Here is a 26492-nt window from a genome sequence, read left to right as displayed (position 1 = left end):
GCATCAACACACATTGGCACTGGCTATTACAGAATATTAAAGCATGCAATCTTTTACTGCTTGCTTTGATTTCTCGCCACGTTGTTGTTGCAGGCGGCGAAAGCTGGTCTCGAAGCATGGAAGTACGGCTTCGTATTTTCGACGTTCAAGCTAACAATGCTTCTTGGATCCATATCCACAGAAAGACTTGTGAGTACGCAATCCTGTATTTGTTTGCCAAATTCACATATTCGATTTCTGATTCTTTTGCTGCCTAAGTGGGCTGACATACTCATATGTCTATTGATCGGGTCGCACTTTACCTAACATACTGTTTCTTGGAAGTTGAATTTGACGCATATTGTATTACGAGCAATTTCCTCTGACCCAGACGTTCTGTCAAGTTAAACTAGAATACCTTAATCTTAACCTCCATGACGAATGACAAATAACACAAGAAAGATTCACTGTTGACAACTGTTTTCTTTCTTTTAGCTACCATATGATTACAATCAGGAGGACAACGCTGGTATTCCGCAAATGCAGACAGGAACGAAGGAAGGGGAAACAAATATAAACGCGTTTTTGTTTTTCCCTGGCTTTACAGTAAAATATTCGTTACAGACAAGAATGATAGGTTAGGCGCCTTCTACTTAAGCATGTTAGCAGCGTTTATCAACCAAGGCGGCAGTCAAACTTAGCCTGAACCAAGCTGTCCTGAATGAAATGCGTGAAATTTTTAGTAAGCTTTTTAGAATGTTTTGGAATAAATAGTTTGTTTTCGTGTCTTCATTTCTGCAGTATATATAGTGATGCACCACATCGCAGTGCTGTGACGGATCACAAGAAACCTTAATGCATAGAGACCTACCGAGGTGCCCTCTTTGTCAAACGCATACTGGCTACGTTGCCTGCCACCATCAGGCTCAGTGCAGGCGTCTTAGAGGAGCTTACACGCTATGCCATAAACTCTAGGAGCCCCGAGAAGTGAAAACAACTCGCGTACGCACCAGGGTTTGGAGCGTCAAGAGTGCCGCGGGAACCGCACTGCGCAGCCGAACGTCATATATACGATGAAGGCGCGGTATAGCCTGTACGCATTTGACAAAGGCTATAGATAACCTTTTATATGGACGAGATTCGAATAACGCTAAATTAGAAGAAAATGTGATAGCAGAGAACATATGGCCGACATAACAGTGTATCTAAATGGACAACACTTCCTGTAGTTCTTTCATGTAGCTTTTAATTAAGTCGTTTCATCATTCACTGGCTCTTCTTGTCTGGAAAGCCGCATACTTGTTGAATGTAGATGTTTTCACTTATTTCAGATGATTCTTTCGACTCCACTTAAATGCTACCTCTGCGGCCAAGTTGGCTTCTTCCTGTACAACGTCATGTTTGGGTAAGCTGCCAACACCAAGCCTCATCTTCACGTAGCACCGCAGACAACAGTGCGCATCCATCTTCCTTCATGCTATAGGTCCCTCTACTGGTCACCAGGAGGCACCGTCTTCCTGGCCCTCTCCTTGGTGGCAGTAATCTTCGGCGGCTTCGTGCAGACAGTGTACCTAGTCTCAGCGTACTCAGTAGTCACCTCGGAGCTGCACCAGAGCAGCGGTGTCATCATCGTAAGTCATGTGCTCAGTGAACGACTGGACATATTAACAATCTTAACTCGGCTGTTCCGTAACAAGTGGGCAATTTCATTCGATGTTGCTCAAACATTGTCTTCGTTATAAACGTTAGCATTCCATAATTCATATCACTGCTTGCATCATTGTGGTCATTTGTTTAGGCATTATTTTTAACTTGAAATGCAGTAGATAGTGTTAGCAATGGGCCAAGGAGGGGCACTAAATAATAAATTTGGTTGTATCTGATTTTTCACGAAAACGACAGTGTCTGGCAGTAAGAGTGGAAGAAAAGTGGGATGGCATAACATACTCAACAGTAAAAGAAACAAGGCCCTGAACAAAAAAAAAATGTTATGCACATCGAACACATATGTCGGGATCTATGCAAGGAGAATCCTGCCACACTATGCAATATGTAATATCAAGCAATGTTTTCTTTATGTGTTACATAGATAAAAAGGTGCGCGCAAACGCAGAAAAGCAGTTTTTGCGAATGCATACCAGGAGACGCCGACACAGTGATATCATTGGAACGAAGGCGATATTTGATTTTTTTTTTAAACAAGAATGGTGGGGAGAGTAGTGCAGAGAAATATGTGACGCAAATTTCGGTGGTAAACTTTACTCTTAAAGCGAATAGCTTTCTTTGGCTCTCGAGGCCGTGTTCGAAGTCGGTGGCTGGCAGTCGGCGTTCGCTAGTTAGTTTGCCTTTCACAGCCGATATAAAGGCGCCAATGCAAAAAACGCCAACTGTTGTAGCTCTTTGAGACGCACGTGCTCTCGCCGGAAAGCTTTGGGGCGTCTGCAGGTTTAGATGCTGTGGTAGACCGCTCGGTGTACATTACCTCACTGAAGAAATACACGCCTTGAAGCGCTTCATTCCTTTATTAAAATGATTAGGTTCCTAGAAGTGTTCGACTGTTTGCTTACATTGACAATCATATTCGATAATTTCTGCAGAAGCTCCATTTGCTCATTTCCTTTCTGCGTTTTTGACATAATAAGACTGGCACATGCGCTCGCACTTGCTACACGACGCGCGACATGCGCCCCAATCGTCTGAAAGGGGTAGCTGGCGTACGCACGAGGAGTAGGCGTTCGAGTGCACTCCAATGCTGCTAGAGCCTGTTGGGTTGAGAGAGCAAGGTCCGACCCCACCATCAAACACGTGACTCCGTTATTAAAGCGGAGCTTCGAAATCAACAAAGAAGAGTTTATACTTACAAGATGTACTTTTCGATTCTTCTTGAGATATCGCAGTTTCATTATATAGTTTCCTGTTGGGAAGTCAAAAATTCTGTTTGTGGCTGTGGCACGCCAGTCAATGAAGCCGTTCTTAAATCCCAGGGCATTGCAAACTTTTTAAAAATTCTTTGTTCTCTCTTCGTATTGGTAAGCTTTCTCTCGTTTTCTATATCATTTTCTGCCTAGAGCAGAAATGCATGTCCCATACTCTTTTCTGCTTCAGGACCTCTAAAGGAAACGATTAAAACAATTTAACCCGAACAAAGAATACCGCAATGTTTCACACCCGCACGTCTCATTTTCTTTCAAAATTCAGGCCATCATGGAATTCATGTTCGGATGCGGGAACATGGCTGGTTCTGTGCTCGGAGGAACTCTGATCGACGTGCGTAAAGTGGTTTTCTTTTTTCTTCTCGTTGTTCACTGCTGCTCATCATGTGTATCATTAGAGGTTTAGAACTGTCAGACTACGAGAAAAAAACATGGTCACCTTAGGTCGCCACAGAAACATTTCAGGACATAGTTTCTTTTAGAGCGCCGCTCTTAGGCATCCGTTGCTGCGGCGAGCGTCTGCGTCGGCGGCATCACCGAACGAGCACAGCGAAAGATGAAAGAGTGAACGCGGAGCGCAGCGGGCGATGAAAGACGCGAGGAGAAAGGCGGAAGAGAAGCGTGCAGCGGAATCATCAGGCGGAAAGTGTAGGAGGAAGAGAGTACGACGAAAGGGTGACAAGAAAAGCGTAGTTCGGCGGCGATGGCTACGAGATGGCGCCAGAGTAGCTCGCGTTGCCTGGCCGGTCTCTCGGCGGCAGCTGCTCTGAATCGCGGCCATACGTCACCCACGCGCTGGCTCTCGCGATGTCCAGATTAGCAGAGGAGTCGCGCCACATTTCGCTCCGCTTGCAACGTGCCGCTCAAAGCAGATTGTCTGCACCAGCCATTATATCGCGAAACGAAAACACGTATCGAGCCTCGCTGAAATTTCGCATTAGGGAGTATCGTAATCGTTGGTAAATTTTTAGTAGAAATGAAAAAAAAAGAATAAATATAAAGAATGTTAGGAACAAATTACCTACTGGTAGAGGGAGTAGGAGGTGATGCATTAGAAACACACAAATAAAAGCCCAGAAATTATAGTTAACGCAACCGAAGAAGGAGACGGAGAAATTTTAACCTCAACTACAACACAAGGATATTGCCCAAACCCAATTTTCAACCCCGTCTTGCAAGTTTATGCATTGCAAGTTGGATCAATTATATAAATGAGCCTTTACAGTTAATGCAGAGAGTAGATTATGCTACAACATCCGACTGAAATTCGTCTCACCAGCCCGACCTGCTGTCACATGAGTTGTGAGGACAACACGTGAAATTGCGCCAGACGTAGTTGCTAACGAAATCCCGTATTTGTCATCGGGACAGGACGTTCCACTGGATTGCAGAAATGTCTGCTGCTACCGTAAAAACACCTGTTGTGGCAATAAAAAGACGTCCCAAAATAGGACAAGAATGTCTCTCGATATGACAGATAATTTCTCATTGTTTTCGGCAGCGCTAATATGAAAGTCAAATCTTTAAAACATGGAAGGTGGTTTTAGAGAGAAAGAGATTAACAGGATGTAAAAGGCAGGGACGTTAGCCAGATAAAATTCTGGTTTTGCAGGCAGTTATACCCTATAAGCAATATGAAAGCAAGCATGGAAATTTCCTTCAAGACGGATGGCTAAACATAGATGGCCCATATAAATGTGCTCAGTGAGGTTAAATGTTCCTCGGGAAAGCAAATTGTTACATATTGAATGACCCATTCGAGCTCACACATTAGGAGTAATCGTTACGTAAAAAGGAATTCAGTGTTTCCTTTCATATTGTCCACGACCGGACATGGGATTTCAGAGTTCGTGACCGTATCCTCAGAAAAACTTTCTTCGCCGCAGTTGTGGGAATACCCTCTGCCGTTCTTTGTCCTGGGCACCATAATCATCCTATCGATTCCATGGATTATCAAGCACAAGAAGGTCCCAAACAAGCATCCCGAAGGCAGGTAGCCTTCTGTTCTGCGAGTCATTTATTGCGTGCATTAGACAATCAGATATACTATTGAACAGGTTTCCTCTTAAGTGTGTTTAGCGGGTTTTAATGGCACGAAGAGTTGCATGCTTTCATTATTTTCACATTAACACCTGTAGCGCTTCTTTGGCCCAACATGTAGGTGTAATGAAAAAAATTAACAATTGCTTTATGACCAATGCTTTAGTACTTTTCACTACCTTCACGAAATCTTGCGGTAGAAGTTTTATCCAAGTGCAGTGTGGCACGACGTACCGCGATATATATCATGGCGCAGAATTAATGACCATAACCATCATGCCCATCTCCACATCAAAACACGCATCGCATCAGGCCCCTTGAGCCACATGAGCCCTTTACTACGATCGCTTGCACGTGGCGAAGTTTGCACATCACTTGAGTCAAGCATGTGCCTCGCAAAAGAGAGAATGTCAGTTCAAGATCACAAAAAAAGAAAGATGATCTCATTATCACTTCAAAGGTTCAGCGCAACAGGTAGACAGATGAGACAATAGAAAGAGCACAAGGGCATTTCACTGCATCTCCGTGTACTAGTGGCAAACATGGTGCTTCGTTCAACTGTTTACAAAGGATCTCGACACTCTGTCAGCCAGGTATTTCCATTTATGTAAAGCCCCCTTTACCAACTTTATTTTATTTTATACTGTTTACACTTCAAACTTAAGCGTGATTCGAAAATTTCGCTGCAGCTACAAAACCTTTCTTGAAGTTATCTCGGTTAAACTTCTGAGATTAGCATCACTGGTATCATGTGATCGAACTTATAGGGCTCATTTTAGTAGTGCCATGTAACACACTGTCTGAAACGTATTGCGAAAGGCTGACCAAAAATGGACGCTACCAAGTGCAAGCGTCCTCATTCAAGCCATAAAAATGATAGAATTCACTAATTTATTGAAACAGCTCAAGTCGAAAGTTTTTATGAGCGAATTTACTGTGACTTGAAAGTGACATGTCCAGTACGAATATCACATACTGTAATTGAGCTTTATAAAAGGCAGAAAAGCGATGAAGCGGAATAAGAACGATGTCGCCAATGAACACAGTAGGAATTATTTTTGCGTTACAATTACTTTCAGTTCATTTCAGAAGATTCCCGAAGTTCGTCGAACGCTGATAGAGCCGCTACTTTCGTTGATGCAGTTGCATGGATCTCTCTACATGCGGAGGTTATGGATTCGGCTCACATCTGCGATAAAGTTGTCTTTTCTTCCACTTGTGTTTAGCTTTTCGTTTATCAAATATATGAACTTTCTCGCAAGTTGAATTTTGATTTTTATTTAATAACAATGTTTTGTAATAAAGAACACTTCCTTTGCAAATGCTTCGATTGTTTATTGTCCATTGGCTTCATATGGTTGTTACTAAATATTGAGCCCATAGGTACTCACATAATGTCTCCAGACATCGACGTGTGCTACCCACATGCCCTCTGTAGGCTCTTTAGTATGGTCCTTCCTGTTTATGATAATCCACTGATTTTCTTTTTCTAGTGCGCGGTCTTCACTTTTGCACCCTTTATTATCGATATTTTCGTGAGCTCCAACCTCTTCATTTGGCTTAACCTGATATGCGCAATGAGCCACGTTCTGCAGTGTTTGCCTGTTAATCCTTATTTGACGACAGCGATACATCGTACATTGTCAATTTCAATTTGAAAAATCTTGCTCTAGCTTCAGCTCCGCCTGAGGAGGCCCTGATGCAGGAGCAAGGCTCGCAGAAAAAGCTGTATAGGCTTCTTTGGGACCCACTGTTCATGGTCAACATGGTAACCCTTATGCTCTCTTGGGTCATCATGGGTTTCAACGAACCGACTCTGGAACCATACTTGAGACAGGTACGTCGCTTCCCGTACGTAGGGATGTGAATGACAACGCAAGAACAATCCGGCTTATCCGCAAAATGTTTTTAAAACGAACGACAAAATAAGATGCTGGTGTTCACTGTGGCGAATGGCACTTTTGCAGTAATAGAGTTCACAGACGTAGGGATCACTGAAGTCTGCATTTTTTTTTATTTACCTACAAGACGTGATATTGCGTAAGCATTAATTGCTACCCTAAGGCACACGGGTCACATTACAACTGTGACGTGGGTGTTTAGATACTCAATCAGTTGAAAATATCCACTAATAGACCCACCTTATTTGAGAGTTCATGTCGCAAATTAAACCAACTTGATGAACCAAAAATATGTGAGAAGCATTTTTCTAGTGCTCAAACAGGCTGTGGAATATCGAAGAGTTGCAGGGTGCAGGTGGCAGGTCCTGTGGCGATGTCGTGGGGAAGAATACTCGTTTTCCGTTTGCTTTTATGCTTTTTGACAAGCTTATGCTTTTCTGAAATGCTTCGGTGGCAAAGCTTACGAGAACATTTAGGATTACATAAACGAGCCACTTCAAAAATTGTACTTAAATTACGTCTTTCTGACTCGCACTGTTGCGTCCAGTTGCAAGGTTCGCCCATATTACGCATGTGGACGTTAAGCGTCAACTGTATTTGTTTGAATTATTGTTCATATTTTATACCTTCCTTTCAGTTCAACCTCAGCAGCACGAGACTTGGAGTACTGTACATGGTACAGTTTGCAAGTTACACCGTGGGCGCGGCATTCGCGGGACTGTTTTGTTACGTCAAGGTAAGAAATCCAGTAATCACAATATGTTGGGCATGTAGTATTTGTTTAGGTGATTAGACATGCTTCACATTAAGATAATATCTTCATTATTCCATGAAGTTCATTATTCCATTTCATTATTCCATTATTCCATAAAACAAGTCGTTAATATTTCTGGGTACTACTTTAAAGAAGCTACTACTAACATTGGTGTACCACAGGGGTCCATATTAGGTCCTCTACTTTTCCTAATTAATATTAATGATCTGCCCAGTTGCCTCTCCTCATCGAAGTGTATTCTGTACGCAGATGATACTACTATATTTAGCTCTAACAATTGTATATCAACGCTAACACGCGAGCTCAATGAAGACTCGTGACAATTTCCACATGGTGTGAACTTAACAAGCTACAGATTAACCATAATAAGACCAATTTTGTCGTTTTTTCCTCACATAAGCGATCGCCTGAGTTCCTTCAGTCTATTTCAATCAACAATCACCTAATCGATGCAGTTGATCATTGCACCTATTTAGGTGTGGAATTTGACCACCATCTCAAATTTGACCTTCACATTGCTAATGTTAAAAAGAAAATGGCAAACGGGATACGCGTTTTAATCAAAGAACGACCATATTTATCATTTTCTACTCTCATGTCGCTTTATTATTCTTTTGTTCATTGTCTTATTAGCCATAACATTGAATCATGGGGAAACACTTATAACAGTCACCTAACTTCGTTGCAGGTCATTCAGAATCGAGCTATTCGGCTAATAACATTTTCACCTCGTAGCATTAGCGCAACTCGGCTGTTACATGCACATAATATTTTGAATGTGACTGACCTTGTGAAATATAACCTGGCCATATTTATTTTTAGGGCATTAAACAATGATATTCCAGTAGCCATCATACCGAAGACTTCCCTTACTAATAGAAGTAATACTAGATTTGCTGAAGATATTAACTTCATTTTACCCTTAGTTCGCACCAACTATGGTAAGCAGTCACTACACTTTTCAGCCTTATCTCTGTGGAATACATTGCCATTCCCTTTAAAATAGATCAAAGCTCACAGATTTCGTACAGACCTTAAGCATTTTCTTTTAGCTTCCTCTGACTTTCCCATTTGAGTATAGTATGAGTTGTATTATTAACTTTCTCTTTGTCTCTTGATTTCCTTACCCCATTTATATATATATATATATAAATATATATATATATATATATATATATATATATATATATATATATATATATATATATATATATATATATATATATATATATATATATATATATATATATATATATATATATATATTCTTTTTTCTTAGCTATTTTTGTAGTTTCACTTTTCGTTGACTAAGTCGAAGCCTTGTTTTTTTATGCCTTCTCTCTTAAAACCTTTCTTCGTAAATTTTTCATGTTGCCATTGTTTTATGTATTATTAATTCTAGTCATCATGCACAGGAGGTCCCATTTCAGTTTCTAAAAACGGGACCTCCTTCTGTATATACATATGTTGTAATTATCCTCATTTTGTCATAAATAAAACTGATTCTTATGCTGATTCTGATATAAAAGCAAACTGTGTGTTGTACTTCGGCCTTTTGCAAATGAATCCATATGTATCAGACGTACCCGATAACATGCTTGACTTTCCTGCAGTTATTCGTTTCATATGTCGTGTGGTACACACAGTAAACCTGGCTCGGCTACTTGTTTTTAAGATCATATTAAGATTAACCCATATTGGTGATTAATAATGTAAACCCTGAAGCCCGATAAGCACTTAATGAGCATATTACGTTAATGTCAGAGCAAGAAATGATCAGACGGCCCAAATATCAATAGCAGAGTGCCTCGAAGGTAGCAACCGGTAGCCATTAAAGAGGACCAAATGTGTGCGTTATAGCAATCATCATCATCATCATCATCATCATCAGCCTGGTTATACCCACTGCAGGGCAAAGGCCTCTCCCATATTTCTCCAACAACCCCGGTCATGTACTAATTGTGGCCATGCCGTCCATGCAAACTTCTTAATCTCATCCGCCCACCTAACTTTCTGCCGTCCCCTGCTACGCTTCCCTTCCCTTGGAATCCAGTCCGTAACCCTTAATGACCATCGGTTATCTTCCCTCCTCATTACATGTCTTGCCCATGACCATTTCTTTTTCTTGATTTCAACTAAGATGTCATTAACTCGCGTTTGTTCCCTCACCCAATCTGCTCTTTTCTTATCCCTTAACGTTACACCTATCATTTTTGTTTCCATAGCTCGTTGCGTCGTCCTCAATTTGAGTAGAACCCTTTTCGTAAGCCTCCAGGCTTCTGCCCCGTAGGTGAGTACTGGTAAGACACAGCTATTATACACTTTTCTCTTGAGGGATAATGGCAACCTGCTGTTCATGATCTGAGAATACCTTCCAAACGCACCCCAGCCCATTCTTATCCTTCTGATTATTTCCGACTCATGATCCGGATCCGCCGTCACTACCTGCCCTAAGTAGATGTATTCCCTTACTACTTCCAGTGCCTCGCTACCTATTGTAAATTGCTGTTCTCTTCCGAGACTGGTAAACACCACTTTAGTTTTCTGCAGATTAATTTTTAGACCCACCCTTCTGCTTTGCCTCTCAAGGTTAGTGAGAATGCATCGTAATTGGTCTCCTGAGTTACTAAGGAAGGCAATATCATCAGCGAATCGCAAGTTACTAAGGTATTCTCCATTAACTTTTATCCCCAATTCTTCCCAATCCAGGTCTCTGAATACCTCCTGTAAACAGGCTGTGAATAGCATTGGAGAGATCGCATCTCTCTGCCTGACGCCTTTCTTTGTTAGGATTTTGTTGCTTTCTTTATGGGGGACTACGGTGGCTGTGGAGCCGCTATAAATATCTTTCAGTATTTTTACATACGGCTCGTCTACACTAGCAAACAATATATCTGATCAAATGATTCAAAAGCTATTTGCTTTCAATGCGGTTATCATTCTTTGCCTACTTCAGTTGTTTTGAATCTATCTATCTATCTATCTAACTATCTAACTGTCTGTCTGTCTATCTATCTATCTATCTATCTATGTAACGCCAACCCAGGAACCAAGTTGTCTACCACCTTGTGCTTCGAGGTGTGTGCTCGTGGTTGTTCTATCATCGCTATTCTAAATTCGTTATCCGATTCTCGTCATGCCACCGTCGTCCCGCCATTGTCTTCACACAATCGTTGTGATATATCTATCGTCATTCAGTAGTCATCATGCTGTCGTTTTACCCCATCGTCATCCCTTTAGTAAAGTTATTGTTTGCACACCGTCGCCGTCGTACAGCCTTCGTCTTTGCATCGACGTGAATCCTTCTTCGTCATGCCATCCGAATCATGCTGTCTTCATTCAATAGCGATTATGCCACCGGTATCATGCCGTCGACGTCATTGCCTCGCTGTCACACACTCGCCATCGTGCATCCTTCATGATACCATGACCGTCATGCCGCCGTTGTAACGCCATTGCCGTCCCACCACCATCATCATGCAGGCTTCGTCCTACAGTCACCATCAAGCCACTGTCGTTATACTCTCGTTGTCATCGCAATGTCATAATACCGTTGTCATGCCATCGTCGTCATTGCGTTGCTGTCATAAATCAGTCAACGTCCTCCATTCATTGTCATACCATCGTTGTGATGCCACGGCGGTCATCAAATCATCGCTATTCTAATTGCCAACAGTCTTCGTCATACCATTGTCGCACTGCCGTCGTCATCGTGAGACCTGTGCCACCGTAATTTTTTATGCGAAGCATATTACGAGAGCTCAACCCAGCTCCTCAGGCGCGGCGGTGTCGCCTTCAATACCACGTGACACCGTGACGTCACGACAGAAGAGAAACGGGGCTCCAACTCGCGCCGTCGCTCGCGGCGTCGCGGCGGTATATAAGCAGCTGCGCTTGCCTCTGCTAGACGCTCACGAGGTGAGACGCCTCCTGGAGACAGAGCTGCTCGTTGGAATGAGAAGCGAAGGTTGCGGCGTGCTACAGAGACTGATTTTCTAGGTGACTTTGGCTCAACTCTTGCAAGATGGGCTGGGTGGGAATCGAACCAGGGTCTCCGGAGTGTGAGACGGAGACGCTACCACTCAGCCACGAGTACGATGCTTCAAAGCGGTACAAAAGCGCGTCTGGTGAATGCGGTGTTGCCTTAGCAACGAGCTGTTTCTAAGGCTCAGGCGTGCGTCGCTTGCTCAGGCGCACATTTCGTTGCCGCGCCGAACGCTGCGTTGTTCGACGCTCACCGCGTCCAATGCGGGGCGCGTAGTCGCTGCGCCGTAGCCCATTGTCTTACACCCCTTGGTGGGTCGACGGGAACGCTGTGGCGTTCCACTCTTGAAGGCGAAGCAGAGTAACGCATCAGTGGTTTCTTCGTCTAGCCGAACCAAATATAGCCAAGCAACAGCAGTTCACCAGGCTAAACAGTGGTTCAACAACAAAAATAAAGGCTAGTATGCTTCGCATCCTGGGCTTAACCTTAGCTAAGCCACAGCCATTTTTTGTCTTTTACCTTTGCGCAGATGGCAGCATTCTTTGCTTTTGCCGGGCAACTGATGACGGCGTTTGCCTACCTGATACTAGGCCCAGCGCCATTTGTTCAGCAAGACCCGTAAGTATATTTTACTTTTTTTTGCGCAACCATACACGGTCATTTTATTCAGCCTCGCAAAAATGTGTGAGCACAGTATAAATTTGTATAATATTCTGTTCCAAGGATTATCGCACAGAGTACTCAGTGCTCATTAGCATTACGCACATCTAACCAAGCTACACGCTCGTTGGGTTAGCAGTACTGTAAGGAAAACTTGGCATCGTTAACGGACCGCGTAGCGAGCCTCACACTCCACACATTCGTTATAGTCGCCATTTCGCTTGACACAGTTGACGAACGTTGAGTGAAACCTAATGCTAGGAATGTCAGACATGTTCAGCCTAAGCGTTTGGCAACGAAGCACACCAGCCGGGCTCCGCTTTTCGCGACACTACCACCAGTGTGTTTCGTACTCGGAATAATAGAAAAAACTCTGGCGCTAGCATCTGAGTCCACCGTCGGCATGGCCAGCGTGAGAATCATGAACCGCTAGTACACGAATTTGCTAAACTCCGTCCTACTGGCAACAAATTACACTACCGAAGCTCGTGTATATGTAAACTGATTACCAACAGTTAGTCTAACCTACACTCTAATTTATAGAATATGATCTTTAGAACATTAAAAATAAATATATTTGTTTAGAATATAAAAATATTTACGCACGTGAATATATCATGCAGAAAATCTTTCTACATTTCGTGAAAGGCTTGCTAAATTTGTCAAGTATTTAGGCGATGGAAATAAACCGACGAAGCGAATTAATTATGAAGTAACACACCTAACTCGCTCTAATGAAACGCTTTTGGGGTAGACCGCTACGTATTTGAACCACAAAGAATAATAAGAATAAAAACTACAATGTGGCTTGTCTATGAATCTAAGCCAAATCATACAATGTCCCATCTAAGCTACCAATGGCTTTTATGGTGTTTAGAGTATCGCAGAACCAGATTTCTTGCAAGTAGCCATAATAAGGAACTCTATAACGTCGACAGATAAATTCCTTTATGAGAGGCTCTATTTTAATTATATATTTCTGCCAATATCTCGGGATATGCGCTTTGTCTACATGTCTTAACCAACCCAATATCACCAGGAGATAAGGTGGCCAAAATACTAGATTCAGTTACTAAAAGGGCAGAGTATATTATGTACGGTACACTGCTAAACTACAAGCCTCACTAAACATGACTTCAGAGACAATGATTATTCCGTAGCGAAACGCCTCGCGACTTACGTTGTTTCTTGAAGTGCTATAGCTAGTCTCCGCAATTCAAATTTATTTGCCTCAAGGGGCCTACTGTAAAGCGTACAATGCCTTTCTACGACGTATTAGTCTTTTTTTATTGCGATAATAATTATATGGATACTCCAGGCGCATTGGAAAATGGGCGTGTGTTTTAGTTTCCGCATAATATGCTTTCTGGTATATTGTATTTACAATCCAACGCTATCATGCCTGTAGGTTATGTTTAGGTCGTAGTTTATTCAGTTAGTTCAGTAACACCTTTGCTCCACGCGGAGGGCCTGCGCGGTTGTGGTTTGGAACGATTTTTCGCGAAACATCGTCCAACGCCGGCACCCGCTTTTTGTGAAGCGGGACCCTTAACTCTGTCCATACCGCGCCCATCGGACATCGTTAGCCCACTTACGATGATTTGAAACGCCGGTTTTGAGACTTTCCACGCCGCTCTCGGACACGCTGCACTATCGGACGTGAAGGAGGAGAATTATTGTTTTTTTTTTCTAAGCAGCGAGTCGGGGGTGTTGCCTGTTCGCCCAACTTTGAGAGCGACGACGACGGAAGCCAGCCCGGAACATTGGCGGCAACTGCCCGGCTTGCCAAACTGTAGTGCTTGCCCTTAAATTTTTGTGTTGGAATACCGGTCCAGTGAAAAATTGTAATTTTTTTCGGAGATAGCGCCTATGATACGGCAATACATTTTTTATATGTCACAAATTTTGTTCCACTTCTTTCATAGTAGATACAAGCATGTCTTTACAAACATCGTTCAATTTTATGCCACAATCTTGATTCTGGCAATTTATATCTTTTTAGGACATACATCTGGTTAATAAAACTTTTATGCGTGAAAAGTGCATTCATTCTGCTTTTTTTTATATATTACTTAAAATATTGAGTGTAGTAGTTCCTTCAGAAAAAAAATGTACCGTAACCTACAAAAAACACTTCTCCATGGTTCGCAAAAACTTTACGCTATCGTGTAGAGAACGCGCCCACACCATTTTGCAGACGGTTGCAGGCGGCCGTTCAAATCGGCGCGTGGGTTGGGGGTTGTTCTGCGCATGCTCCGACGAGAGCCACCGACACCGCGCGCGTCGAAGTTGCCGTTTAGCTGCTGCTACAAACGCTGCTGGCGTTTTTCGCTCAATGGGCCATTTGACACTTTCGCATCAGAACTCTTAGCCATGCATAACTGCGTTTCTCTAAATGGTGGGAGCAATTTTTCATGAGGCTTTCGCGATATGCGAATAACTTCATTGAAAGAGTAAACCATGCAATTTTATCGAAAGCTAGAAAACACAGCAGCTCAGTGCAAACATGCTATAAAAGCTATTCGGGCCGAAATTCGACTTCTTACGCTGATACCTACGGGTATTTTAGCATATTAAGCAAAAATTACTGCATAAACTCCACTGGGAGTTGTCTAAGTATGCGTAAGCATTGTGCCACTTGCTTATATCCAGGCCGCCCGGTGTCATTGTCTATGTAATGAAACTTGCTCTGACTAGTATGAAGCTTATCACCCCTTAGCAGTCGTTATCAACCTTATCGGACTAGTTCAGCCCCTTATCAAATGTTATCTGTTATCAACCTTATAGGACTCTATATGATATTTATCAACCCTTATCTGTCCTTACCGACGTTATTCGAGATGATCCCATCCTTATGAACGCTTTTTGGTCCTTATCAAACTTATCGGATTTGATCCGATTCTTATCAACCGTTATCATTTCTCATTAACATTATCAGAATTGATCCAACCATTATAAGCCTTTATCGCTCTTCAGCACCTTGTCCATCCACGTCGAACCATTATCAAACGTATGAGACCCATATAACCCCTAATCACTCCATATCAAGTCATTGACTGCTTATCTGTCTGTGTTGCGCGACGTGGAGCGCATGAGCCCTAATACGTCGGTGGCATTTCGGTAGCGGAGCACGCGGTCCTCAATCGACTGTCTTAGTTCTCGGAGAATAACGAGATTTACGCCCATAGTATGATATGATTCAGAGCAGGCCTATCCGCACTGGATACTATGAAACTGATTAAGCATCAAATTATAGACAACGTCTCTGCCGACACTCGGGCCATTATGTGACTTGATCTTGAGAAGGCCTTCGGCAACATTTTACATTAGTATATCCTGGCCTCAATATCTCGGCTCAATCTAGGCGAGAGATAATAAAATTACATCAGATAGTTCCTCTCGTATAGGAAGGCTACCCTCCGGGTGGCCGATTTCCAATCACAACTGCTGGAACTCGGCAAGAGGGGCATGCCACAGGGGGCTGTCATTTTCCCCTCTTTATTCAACATAGCCATGGTCGGCTTAAGCAGAAAGCTTCTCGAGATTGAAGGCATCAAACACACCATTTATGCTGATCATATCACTATGAGGTGCACAAAAGGCAATGATGGTCAGCTTGAGGGAGACTTACCGCAGGCCATGGACACTATCAAAACCTATCTCGAACCTACCATTCCCAGATGCTCACCCTTGAAGTCGGAACTCCTACTGTATAGTCCCAAAAAACGCGGTCCAAGGCCCAAGGGGTGGACATCGTTAGAAGACATAGACATCAATGTATATATAAGAAATGGTTGCCGCATACCCAAAGTCGATTCGATCAAGGTCTCGGGCATGATCGTTCAGCCAGGGCGTACAAATAGCAAGACTATAGGCAAGCTTATTGCTAACACTGAAAGTGCCATTCGCTTAGTTCGGAGGGTACCAAATCGGCATCATGGACTCAAGGAGGATAACCTCTTCGACTAATGCATGCTTTCGTTCTGTGCCACTTTACATACGTGGCAGCCATGAATCAATGAAACGGGCTGAGCGGGATAAATTGAATGCACAGCTTAGGAAGATTACTAAGCGGGTTCTCGGGTTACCCGTATACACTTGCACAGAGCGCATAATGCAGCTCGGCATTCACAATATTATGGAAGAGATTGCAGAGGCCCAGGAGCGCGCACAGCTAACTCGCTTCACTACAACGAAAGCAGGGAGATCCATCTTGCAGGAACTCCGATATCACTCCAATAAAATAGCGTAGGAGTTCTCTGACGTTCCTCCGTTGATTCGTGAGGACATTACGGTCACACCAATACCTAGAAACATGCACCCCGATCATAATCACGGTAAGAGGGCAAGGGCGGCCAACCTCCTTAGGCAAATACACAGTGATCACCGACATGTCAGCTTTGTGGATGCCGCTACTTGAAAGGGACGTCAGGCGTCCACGATCGCCCCTGTCGATGGTCGGCAAGGAATCACCAACGCTGCCTCGGTTCGCACGAGGGACTCTGAAATAGCTGAACAAATGGCTATTACACTAGCCCTGCTGTTGAACTTCAGTCAGAGCATTTGAAAAAGGCACCGTTTCCAAACAGGCCCTCAGACTTCTTGGGGGCAAAGCAATCACGCACCACTTTATTTATTGGTTTCCCGCACATCAGGGTCAGATAAAGGGTGCTCCTCCCAACCTCAACGAGTCGGCTCTGCGCGTGAACTTGCCCACCGCGCTACCCTGGACCAATCGGAAGCCGACTCCCCAGATAACAGGGACACCCCCCCCCCCCCCCTCTTCAACGAGATTACTAAACACTATAGTATCTCAGCCGTAGAACCTACTTTGTTCCTCATCCGCGGCTCAGTATAGCTCAAGCACTAACGCTCCGTCCACTACAAACGAATTCGTATCCCAATCCGTCGCTCTTACATAAAACCTATCCGTATACTTACACCGATGGTACTTGCCATGATTGCGGAAGCCACGTTATAACGCATGCTCTGGCGGTGTGCCCGGTCACGCTCTATCATCGATAAGAGCTCGGCCAGATGGCAGGCGGTTCTCTGCAGCTCTATTCTCGCTGACCAGCTCTGCGCTATCCAGCAAGTCCACGATGCGGCTGAGAGGCTTGGTTTTCCGGTTCCCACGTGGTAGCGGCCCGCTTCTTGAATACTCATCATCTGCAGGACTTAATGAAGCTTTACCATACCATACCATTTCGATCGGTGAAGGAACACCCAAGGAAAAAGGTATGTCGTGACCACCGAAACGCAACGGGAATGCGGCGTGCTTCACATTATATTTTCGAAAAATCGGAACTTTCCTGAAGTCTACAATGCTCCAAGTCGGCTCTACATGTGGTTCTAGAGATGGGGTTTATTTCACTATCGCCAAATCTTTCAAAAAGCCTTCGCCAAAACAGCCGTATTATGCATTATTTTCTTTTAGCGATTCATCTTACGTGACGGACAGGTTTCCTTGTTGAATAGGCATAGAAGTGCTCACGCATTTATAAAGGGGCATCAAAGATGAAGGTCATCTAATAAGTTGCCCTATAGATCATGGAATCTTTCGCCGAAAAATCTCCTCATGGATATCACGGTGACCCTCACTTAGTAATGTCTCTCGCTAAGCATGTGACTTCTCTAGGAGCATCAGGATAGATTAGTTAGTTAATTGAGACTAGAAATAGCAGATAAAAACATGGGCGAAACTTCTACCGTTGCCAAGTTCTCGATCCCTTGTGTATCCCACTCTCGCTCACGTGTACGTGACAGTCTCCCATTTCCAAACCGCCATGTCGCCATCCAGAATACCAATCAAATGCAGTGTGCTATTAGAAAAAAATAATGAACCCGGATACAAGCTCAAAACTGCAAGAAAACTTAATTAAGAAATTACTGCAGCATGCAGTAAGACATCCAATAGAAAACTTTGGTCCTAATTCTTTCTAGTAGATGGCGCTATAGATAGCAATAAGAAAACTGTGGACTCGCTGTCATGCAAGTTGCAAACATAATCTTTGATGGAGATGACGTTAGCCTATTTTTTTATGTGATTTCATGCAATATCACATTATTAAATTTCAGGATGAGGTGGCTTGTTACCTGTCGCTTTCCTCGTAGCCTCATAGGTATGCCAGTGCGTGCACAGAAAGCGCAGGGGTCCGAGTTGCTGTGCGCTCAATGTGCGATACTTGGGCGTATAAAATTATGCGGGTGACATGCTTGACAGCACTACGCGCAGCCTTATGTGCTCACAATGACAGTCAACTAGTTATTGCTTTTGGAGATGAACGAGAACTTATTTGGTAGCATTGTTCTCCCTGAATAAAAATAAGCAGCCTAGCTGGCCACATAAACGACATGTGACCTAAAGAAGACAGCATTCAATTTGTGTTATTATTTTTTCTTATTTTATTCGTTTAAAAGCGGCGAATACAATAACTCGTCCTTGTCATTCAATATCGCACATTTTTTTAACCAAGGGCGCTTTTATGAATTGATGTGGTGCGTTGGCTGAGTGCTTTCTGGAATTTTTATCAGACTCGAATGCCCCCTCCACAATATTACGGATTAAAATTGACAGTTCTGACCCTTGTCACGGTAATCTCGTGGACGCCGCCATGTTTGATGACGTGGTGACGCGGCCATTGCTTGCCCCAGCTAGCTCTGATGCCTTTATGCTTACAATGAATGGGCATGACGCCGGTGCTAGTCTGTAAACCTGTTTCGGCGGATATCGTAGACTGTGACTGGGTCGACGATACGAACCTTTGCCTAGAGCTTCAAAGGACATGTAAGTGCTCTCAAAGCTGTTGCGTACTCCAGGGTAGCGTATCGTACTGCTGCCGAGTTGTAGCTGCACCTGCCTATCGAAGCTCGACCGACGTTACTTATTGGGTAGCGTGGCGTTGTCGGCGGGCTGCAGCCATCCGGTAGACAATGGCGACCAAGCAAGGGCGAGACGATTTCTAGTGCGAAACTTGCATGGTTTATTCAAAGGTAGATGAAAGAAAATGAGAAGAGCATGAAGTGAGTAAAAGTACATTTTGGAGCCCTTTAAATAGGCTCTCTACAATCGTGGGCGGGACCTTGCTTCCGTCGACGTCACGTGACCGGCACAGAAAGAGGGCCCCGCCTCCTCTGGTTATACCGAGCTTGCTGTAGAAAGGAGGTCGTCACGCCTCCTGGAATCGTAGACGCCTGTCCGTCTCCTCTGCGCGTTGCGGGTTCGTGGAAGTTCTCCTCTAGGTCTAATTCGAGGAAAGGGCCTCTCTAGGCTCGCATAACCACACACACATACACACACAAAAGAGGCCAGTACGCTTCGGGGCTTCCGGCAGACGGGCCGACACTCGAAACGGTCATGGCGAATTAGGAAGTCACGCCTCACATCGACGAGGCCTGGTGGAAGAAGGTAGGGTGAGAGGAGGTTCTTTGTGCACGAGGCGCGGGACGCCAGCAATAGCAAGCGAAGTCACGCCTAATTTCGACGAGGCAGGGTGAGATGGTCGGTTGAAATTCTTCTCTGCACGTAGTGCCAGACGCCAACCCTAACAAAGCTCAATACGTCTTGTACAAACGGCGCAGGCAGCATATACGGCGCTTGCACTAAAAGCGGAACTAGAGGCGTATTCCGAGCTTTCGAAACTTCCCGCTTGTGAATTAAATCGAGATCAGTGCCTTTTGCTCTTCGATCTTTATTTTCCAGATACTCTGACGCAGCGGGCTTGTCCTCTTTCTTAGTAAGGTTCATCGGTGCGGTCACTATCGGATTGTTTTTCTTCCCAATCGCTCACGGGTGTGTTCAGTTGCGGTGGATTTGTTCTTGCCGTGCACAACACTTGGAACATAGGTGTCCTTTACTTTGTGATAGCCTTTAGATAAACGTATTGTCGCTGGTCACCCGCTTACTCTGTGGATCGTCACGAAATATTCCACTTCGAACTTTCCTGTGCTGTCGGTGCAGTACGTCATTCATGTTTCGGTGTATTGATTCAAGAGTGCGCCCATTCACTTACGTGGGTGATAGGGTGGGAGGAAGCTTGAGCGCGAGTTTGGGTGACTGTGTATAAATAACTCTCAAGAAACTTAGTATATGCCAAGAAGGGGCGCTACACAATCTGCCTGTGTGAAGAACGATGCTCTCTTGCCGACTAACTGTGGTTGAATTACTTTCTTTGGAAGTTAATGATGCAACGCTGGCTTAGTGATTGTGTTATGCTTGAGGAAAGCCAGGCATCGCGGAGGGCTGCCAAAACACAGGCACTCCTTGTGTAGCAGTGGTCTGTGAATTTGGCCGCACAAATTCATTGCCTTCCTTAATATGTCAGTCACTATTTTGAAATCAACTATACTACGAATGTCTTGTCTCTACAATTCCACATTTTGTAACATCAATCGATCACAGTGCGTTGGCGATCGCCCAGTCGCATTTCGGACAGCTGATTTCACAGTAGCTGGGATGAAGCGGTAATGGTTCCGCATTGGTGCGCTTTCGCCTGAGGCAACGTGCGGCGAACCGCCGAAATCTCCATCTCATTACTTCACGAAAAGGGTCCATAGCAGAGGCTAAACTTCAGAATCGCCTTGCCAGTAAGATCTCTTTGAAATACTGAAATGTAGATGTAAAAAAAATTCCAGACTAAGATTATTTTTCTTTGTCTTCCTCCAAAGGCAGCTGTGGATGGTTTACGTCTCCCAGACGTTCACAGGTGTTGGAATGGCTGCTCAATTCATTTGCAGCTTCTCATTAGCGCTCAGCCATACAGCGTAAGTGTCCTTTTACAGCTCCGCCAAGTACCAGTATCTATCTATTCAAAAGAAGGTTAATAATGTGTCACGTTTTCTTTTCTTTCTTACCCTTTTATTTTGCAGTAAGCGGGGCTACCCGGACGACATACGGACTACCGGATTCGTGTCAACTGTTGTAGTGACATTCTTAGTTATTGGGTAAGCGAAGCGTGTTACCAGTATTATCTTATCGTTCTTTCCGGAATCAATGAAAGCCAAATAATAGAAAACACGCATTTTATTACCATAATGCATAACATTATATGGCTAGTCGGTCGAAAAATTCCATGCGAAGCCAGAGAGCGTTTTTCTCCATACAGGGCGAAAATGCGCAGTTTAAACCCATTGTGCGCGGTTGTTAGCTACCATCTGAAGTCAGTGTCAAGTAAACCATGGTATGCGATAACCATAGGCGCGCCGGCACAAAATATTCTGCAAGCACGTCCACTTTTGCCGTTCCCTACATGCCATGCGTAGAAAGGAGGCGTTAAACCTAGGCCGATAATGCCTAAGCCTATAATAAAGATGGAATAACAAGCAGTATGCGACACCCTGGTAAACATCTGCTCAGTGAGGATGGAGCGTAACTAAAAGTCATCCAAAACAAAATGATGCGCCACTCGTGCAAGCATTAATTTCGAATACATACAGACGTACCCTCTCCGCTGTATATGACGGAATTAAGCGTTTGGTGATGCCGCGCCAGGCATCGCGCAAACAAATTAAGTGGTACCTCCCTGAACGGCAACTGTCGAAGATATGCATAGCATTATATGGTAGTCGCCGTAGTGTGGAATGTATATCTTCGGCAATGTGAATATGTGGCATCTGTCTGCTCGTACTCCTAACACATATATAGACAAAAAATACATGCTGCATCAGCATAACGCCCCCACCCCACCACACACACACATACACACATCATTACCTTACATAACACATTCCGCATAACGCCGACCGCCATATAACGCTACGTATATGTTGGACAGCTCCCATTCAGGGAGGTTCTGCTTAACTTTTTTGTTCGCGGGAGGGGGGGGGGGGGGGGAGCAGGGTACGGAATTCATGGTAACATGTCTCAGAGCAGGCACGTTTCTATGCCTGTCTAAGTGAGTCACAGTAGAGGCCAACGCTTCTGTATCAAATGGCAGCAGTACGATTAAGTTTGCGGCAGGATTCCTTACGCTTACTTAAAGGATATATTATGCTGCGAGATTCTGCGAGAAACTACGTGAAGCCATCGCGCAGTTAAGTAATGCATATTCGAGAGTGTGGCTCCTACATTGTTCCCTATAACTTGTGTCGGTTGCGTGGCGCTGTTAAAAATGGTGGCCAAAAGAAGAAAGACATAATTACGGTAAGCCAACTTGTTTTGGAATACACGAGAAAAGAGACCTCTCCCAGTAAATCAATAATTTTTAGCATAAGATTTATATTGAGTTGACCACGCAACCTCCGGCTGTAGGATGTGGATGAAGGCAAAATGGATTGTTACAGATAAAGAAGAAGAAGGTGCGCCGAGCACGAGCGGTGTCCACGGGCGCGGCTCACGCGGTTGCTGCCAGACGACGAACGAGTCAGGCGTCCAAGTCCAGGTCTAATCCTCAGTGTTGTTTTGCTACATTTCAAGTGGTACCGAAACCCGGCTCGTCCGGAGTGTCACCCGCGGCGTCGTTTTCCCGCGTTGCCTTGACAAAGCTGCACATCCCGAGCTTTTCAGGCGAGTGGCGCGACTAACAAGGCCTTTGGAACAAGTGCCAGGCAAACATTTACGGCAATGACTCGCTATTCAAGATGGAAAATTTAAATATCTGTTCGCGGACCTGTCCGCGTCAGCGAAGACGGTAATTCAGAGTCTCCGTCTCACCGAGGCAAATTACGATGCCGCCGAAGTGTTGTCTGACCAGTTCGGCCGTCGCGACATGGTAGGCGATGACCATGTGGACCACCTACTGTCAATGAAACCTATTCGTAGCTCAGCCGATGTCGACAAGCTTCGAAATATCTATGCTGAGATTAATTCCGGCGCAAGCGCACTGGAGTGTCTTGGTGTTTCACCAGACGAGTATGCTGCTGTTCTGCGACGCGTCATCATGAAGGCCTTACCACCTGACCTTGGTATCGTGTACCACCTGCTGCCGAAGGAGACTTCTTCATCAAACCACGCTGACACGGCAACGGTTACAGCAGACAAGGCCCAGAAAAGTGAAACATCCTATGACCTTCTTACGAATTCATGCCGAAGCAAGTTAGGAAGGTGGTCTCGACAAAGCCAGCTCATCAGCAAGCCAGTGGCATCATCAAAGTGAATCGCGACCTGTGGAGCTAAACCCCACCTGTGCATCGGCTTATCAGCTGAAGTAAGATCGCCGTATATGCGTCCCTACCTCAAGTGCAGCGCATCGAACTAAACAGCTCGGGAATGCTCAACATCACTCCCTTCAGAAGAAAGAAAACGCAGGAGGCTTCACGCGCACAGGCTTTGCTTCTGTTGTGCCAAGCGCTACCGCGCCGCCAGTGAATGCCGCAGCGCCAGAAGTCTGCAATCTGCCCACTGTGTTGGACAACACTTGACGCTGCTGTGCAACGTCTGTACTCCAAGTCAAAACCAAGCAAAGTGTCTGGGCAACGCGTGTGCGCCGTTCGTGCAACGCGCAGGTGGGCCGTAGTCCATCGACACACCACCGTGAGCCACATTCGTGTTTACGACGGGTACCGGATTGATGCTCGTATTCCAGCAGACGGGGAGATCTTGGGCTGTCGCACCAGCGATGTCAATTTTGCTGTGGCTCCTTCTAGACACGGGCAGTCAGCGCACTTTCGTTCGGCTGGGCATTGCTCGAGCACTTAATTTCCCTTGAAAGAGCGTAAGTTAGGGCGTGTTGCTATTCCATAAGGAAAGTTTTTTAGCGCACGAAAAGAAACGAGAGACAGACGCAAGATGCGGACACAACGCCAACTTCCAACAATTGTTTTATTCCACGAAGCGTTACACTTATATGAAGGTAACAGACAACACCGTACGCATGCGCATATGTACTGATTTCTAATCAAATGAGACGCAATGAGACATGTGTAACGGTAAGTTACGATGATTTCGAAGATGAAAAAACGACCATGCATAGCAAAAAATTTTTTTTTTCTAATTGCAAGATTAATATGTTATCTCCATCAGGCCACCCTCTGTGTCCCATTTAAAAAATCGAGTTCCTTTTTTGAAAGATCGACTGAAGGCGCGCTAACACAAGCGCTCCCCAAACTAGCGATCCTCGCCGCTTCAATAATCTCACGTGTTGTTTGCGTTGGGCTTCTTCCTATCACCGTGCGCTGTTTATAAATTGGACTGCACCCATGCTATCTGCAGGGAAAAGCCAGATGCCCCTCTCCTCCAGTTCACAGATTATTTGCGTGTTCACGCAACCTATCATTTACGCACCATTCCGTTTGGCCAATGCATTTTTTGTTGCACGACAGGGGCAGTTCATACACGATATCGTTCTCACAAAGAACGTAGCATCAATCAATATTGCGACAACACTTTCAAACGGCCTGGGTATCTTTTGAAGACGAAGGTGGCGATCCATACACGATAAAGGTCCTAGGGCTTTGGTGGAAGAGAAGCGATGGTTCAATCGTACGCAATGCAGAGCATGTCATTGGGTTTATGTCAACCATACCTATAACGAAATAACGATGCTTCAAGACTTCGCAAAGCTGTACGATCCTCTCGGACTACTCGCGCCATTCTCCGTTCTGGCCCAATTGATTTTTCAAGATCTCTGGAAGTTACAGCACCCATGAGTAGGTCACTGCGGGGAATGCCTAGTGTTCCACGTTTCATATTTTGAGTAAGTTTCATTCACCCTGACAAGTCAACAGGCCGCAAGAACATCCGGTTGGAGTCACGGAGCTGCACGTTTTCGCAGACGCCACTTTGAGGGCGTACGACGTAGCAGTCTACGTGTGTTCTGTATTGATGCATTCACACGCGCAGTACACATCTTTTACTGAGCAAGGAACAAATTGTGCCGTTAAAGTCCATATCGCTACCTCGTATAGAGTTTCTTGCCGGCTTGACCGCTGCCCGCCTCTACGGTTACATGAAAAGGATACCTTGTTTCAAGGTAGCAACACCTTTCTTCTGGACAGACTCTCAGACAGTCATTCAATGACTGTCACAATATCCCAGGCGTCGCAACCCGTATGTTAGAAATATGGTCGCAGAAATACAGTGACCCACAGCTGGCGACAAATGGACCCACTGAAGAAGCAAAGAAAACCTGGCCAACTTGCTCACAAGCGGTATCGCGGCGATAACGCTCCTGAGTTCGTCGTTGTGGTGCGAAGGCCCTACTTGGCTTTCTATTCCCATGCACACATGGGAGGCCGACGTCACATGATCAAACCCCTCAACCGCTAACGACATAGCTCCGAAGACAACATGCATCGTCACTATCGTGCAACCGCAAGCGTTACTCCAGGTCGCAGACTACAGCCAGTACTAGCACCAATCTTCGTGTTATTGTTAGAATCTACCGTTTAGTTGACTACGCAAGGCTACAACGAGCCTCACATATGGTTCACTGACTGCTCAAGAAATCGCACGAGCCGATCATGCATTACTGGATTAAACAAGTTCATCACGAACACTTTCCTGACGACGTAGAAACAGTTTCCGTTATCAAACAGGTACCTGTTTGATCTAGCGTGCTGCTTCGTCGGTTCCTCGCCGACAATGGGCTCATCCGAATTGGAGGACATCTGCAGCTTCAGACAGGCCCTCCGTAAGTTTGCCGCCCTACAGTGCTTCCTGGTCGCGACGTTATTACTCAGCTGCTGATTCGTTCGACCCAGGAACGGGTGCTTTCATCAAGCGTTGACCAGACACTGATTGAGCTACGCGAACGCTTGTGGCTGCTAAAAGGGCGCCAAGATGTGAAGTCGGCCTTGAGAGACTGTCTAATTTGCAGAAGACACAAACTCACAATAGAGTCCGCACCCATAGCGCCAGTGCCACGAGACTAAATTTCATAGGCGAGTCCATTTACAGCTGTCGGGGCTCACTTCTGTGGACCACCTTATAGTCGTTCAGCTCAGTAAATTTATCCCAAAGCTTACATCGCCACCTTATCATGTGCGGTAACGCGCGCTCTTCATTTTGAGCTCCCACTGACATGACAGCCACCAGCTTCATCACCACCTTTCGGCGTTCCATATCTCCTCGTGGCTTTCCTAGGACCATTAATTCAGACAACCCTCTCTTCTTTCATCACTGCGCTCGACAACTCGGAAATCATCCTGCATCCAGTTGGGCAGATTTCGGCGGTGCACGCTGCATTGAATCGAAGTTCAGCGTCGAGCAAGTCTTGGGGAGGATGGTGGGGACGACTGGCCTGCATCGCCAAGAGCACACTGAAGCGCGCTCTAGGTGACAA

At 44.9% G+C, this 26492-nt stretch overlaps 1 protein-coding gene across 4 annotated transcripts in view; it reads left to right on the top strand.

The window, feature by feature from the left end:
* LOC135916644 (MFS-type transporter SLC18B1-like) overlaps positions 1 to 26492 on the top strand; it is a 74544-nt gene that overhangs the window by 37111 nt on the left and 10941 nt on the right. For all 4 annotated transcript variants that reach the window (XM_065450076.2, XM_065450075.1, XM_065450074.1 and 1 more), the window contains exons 3-12: positions 94 to 189; positions 1311 to 1384; positions 1463 to 1610; positions 3178 to 3246; positions 4799 to 4901; positions 6626 to 6789; positions 7491 to 7589; positions 12143 to 12231; positions 20941 to 21036; positions 21142 to 21216. In XM_065450076.2, coding sequence (XP_065306148.1) covers positions 94 to 189; positions 1311 to 1384; positions 1463 to 1610; positions 3178 to 3246; positions 4799 to 4901; positions 6626 to 6789; positions 7491 to 7589; positions 12143 to 12231; positions 20941 to 21036; positions 21142 to 21216 — 1013 coding nt within the window. The remainder of the gene's footprint in view (positions 1 to 93; positions 190 to 1310; positions 1385 to 1462; positions 1611 to 3177; positions 3247 to 4798; positions 4902 to 6625; positions 6790 to 7490; positions 7590 to 12142; positions 12232 to 20940; positions 21037 to 21141; positions 21217 to 26492) is intronic.

The sequence above is a fragment of the Dermacentor albipictus genome, chromosome 5, assembly GCF_038994185.2.
Source record: "Dermacentor albipictus isolate Rhodes 1998 colony chromosome 5, USDA_Dalb.pri_finalv2, whole genome shotgun sequence".
Classification (NCBI taxonomy): domain Eukaryota; kingdom Metazoa; phylum Arthropoda; class Arachnida; order Ixodida; family Ixodidae; genus Dermacentor; species Dermacentor albipictus.
Note: the sequence above shows the minus strand (reverse complement) of the source record. Positions and strands in the feature narration are given on the sequence as shown.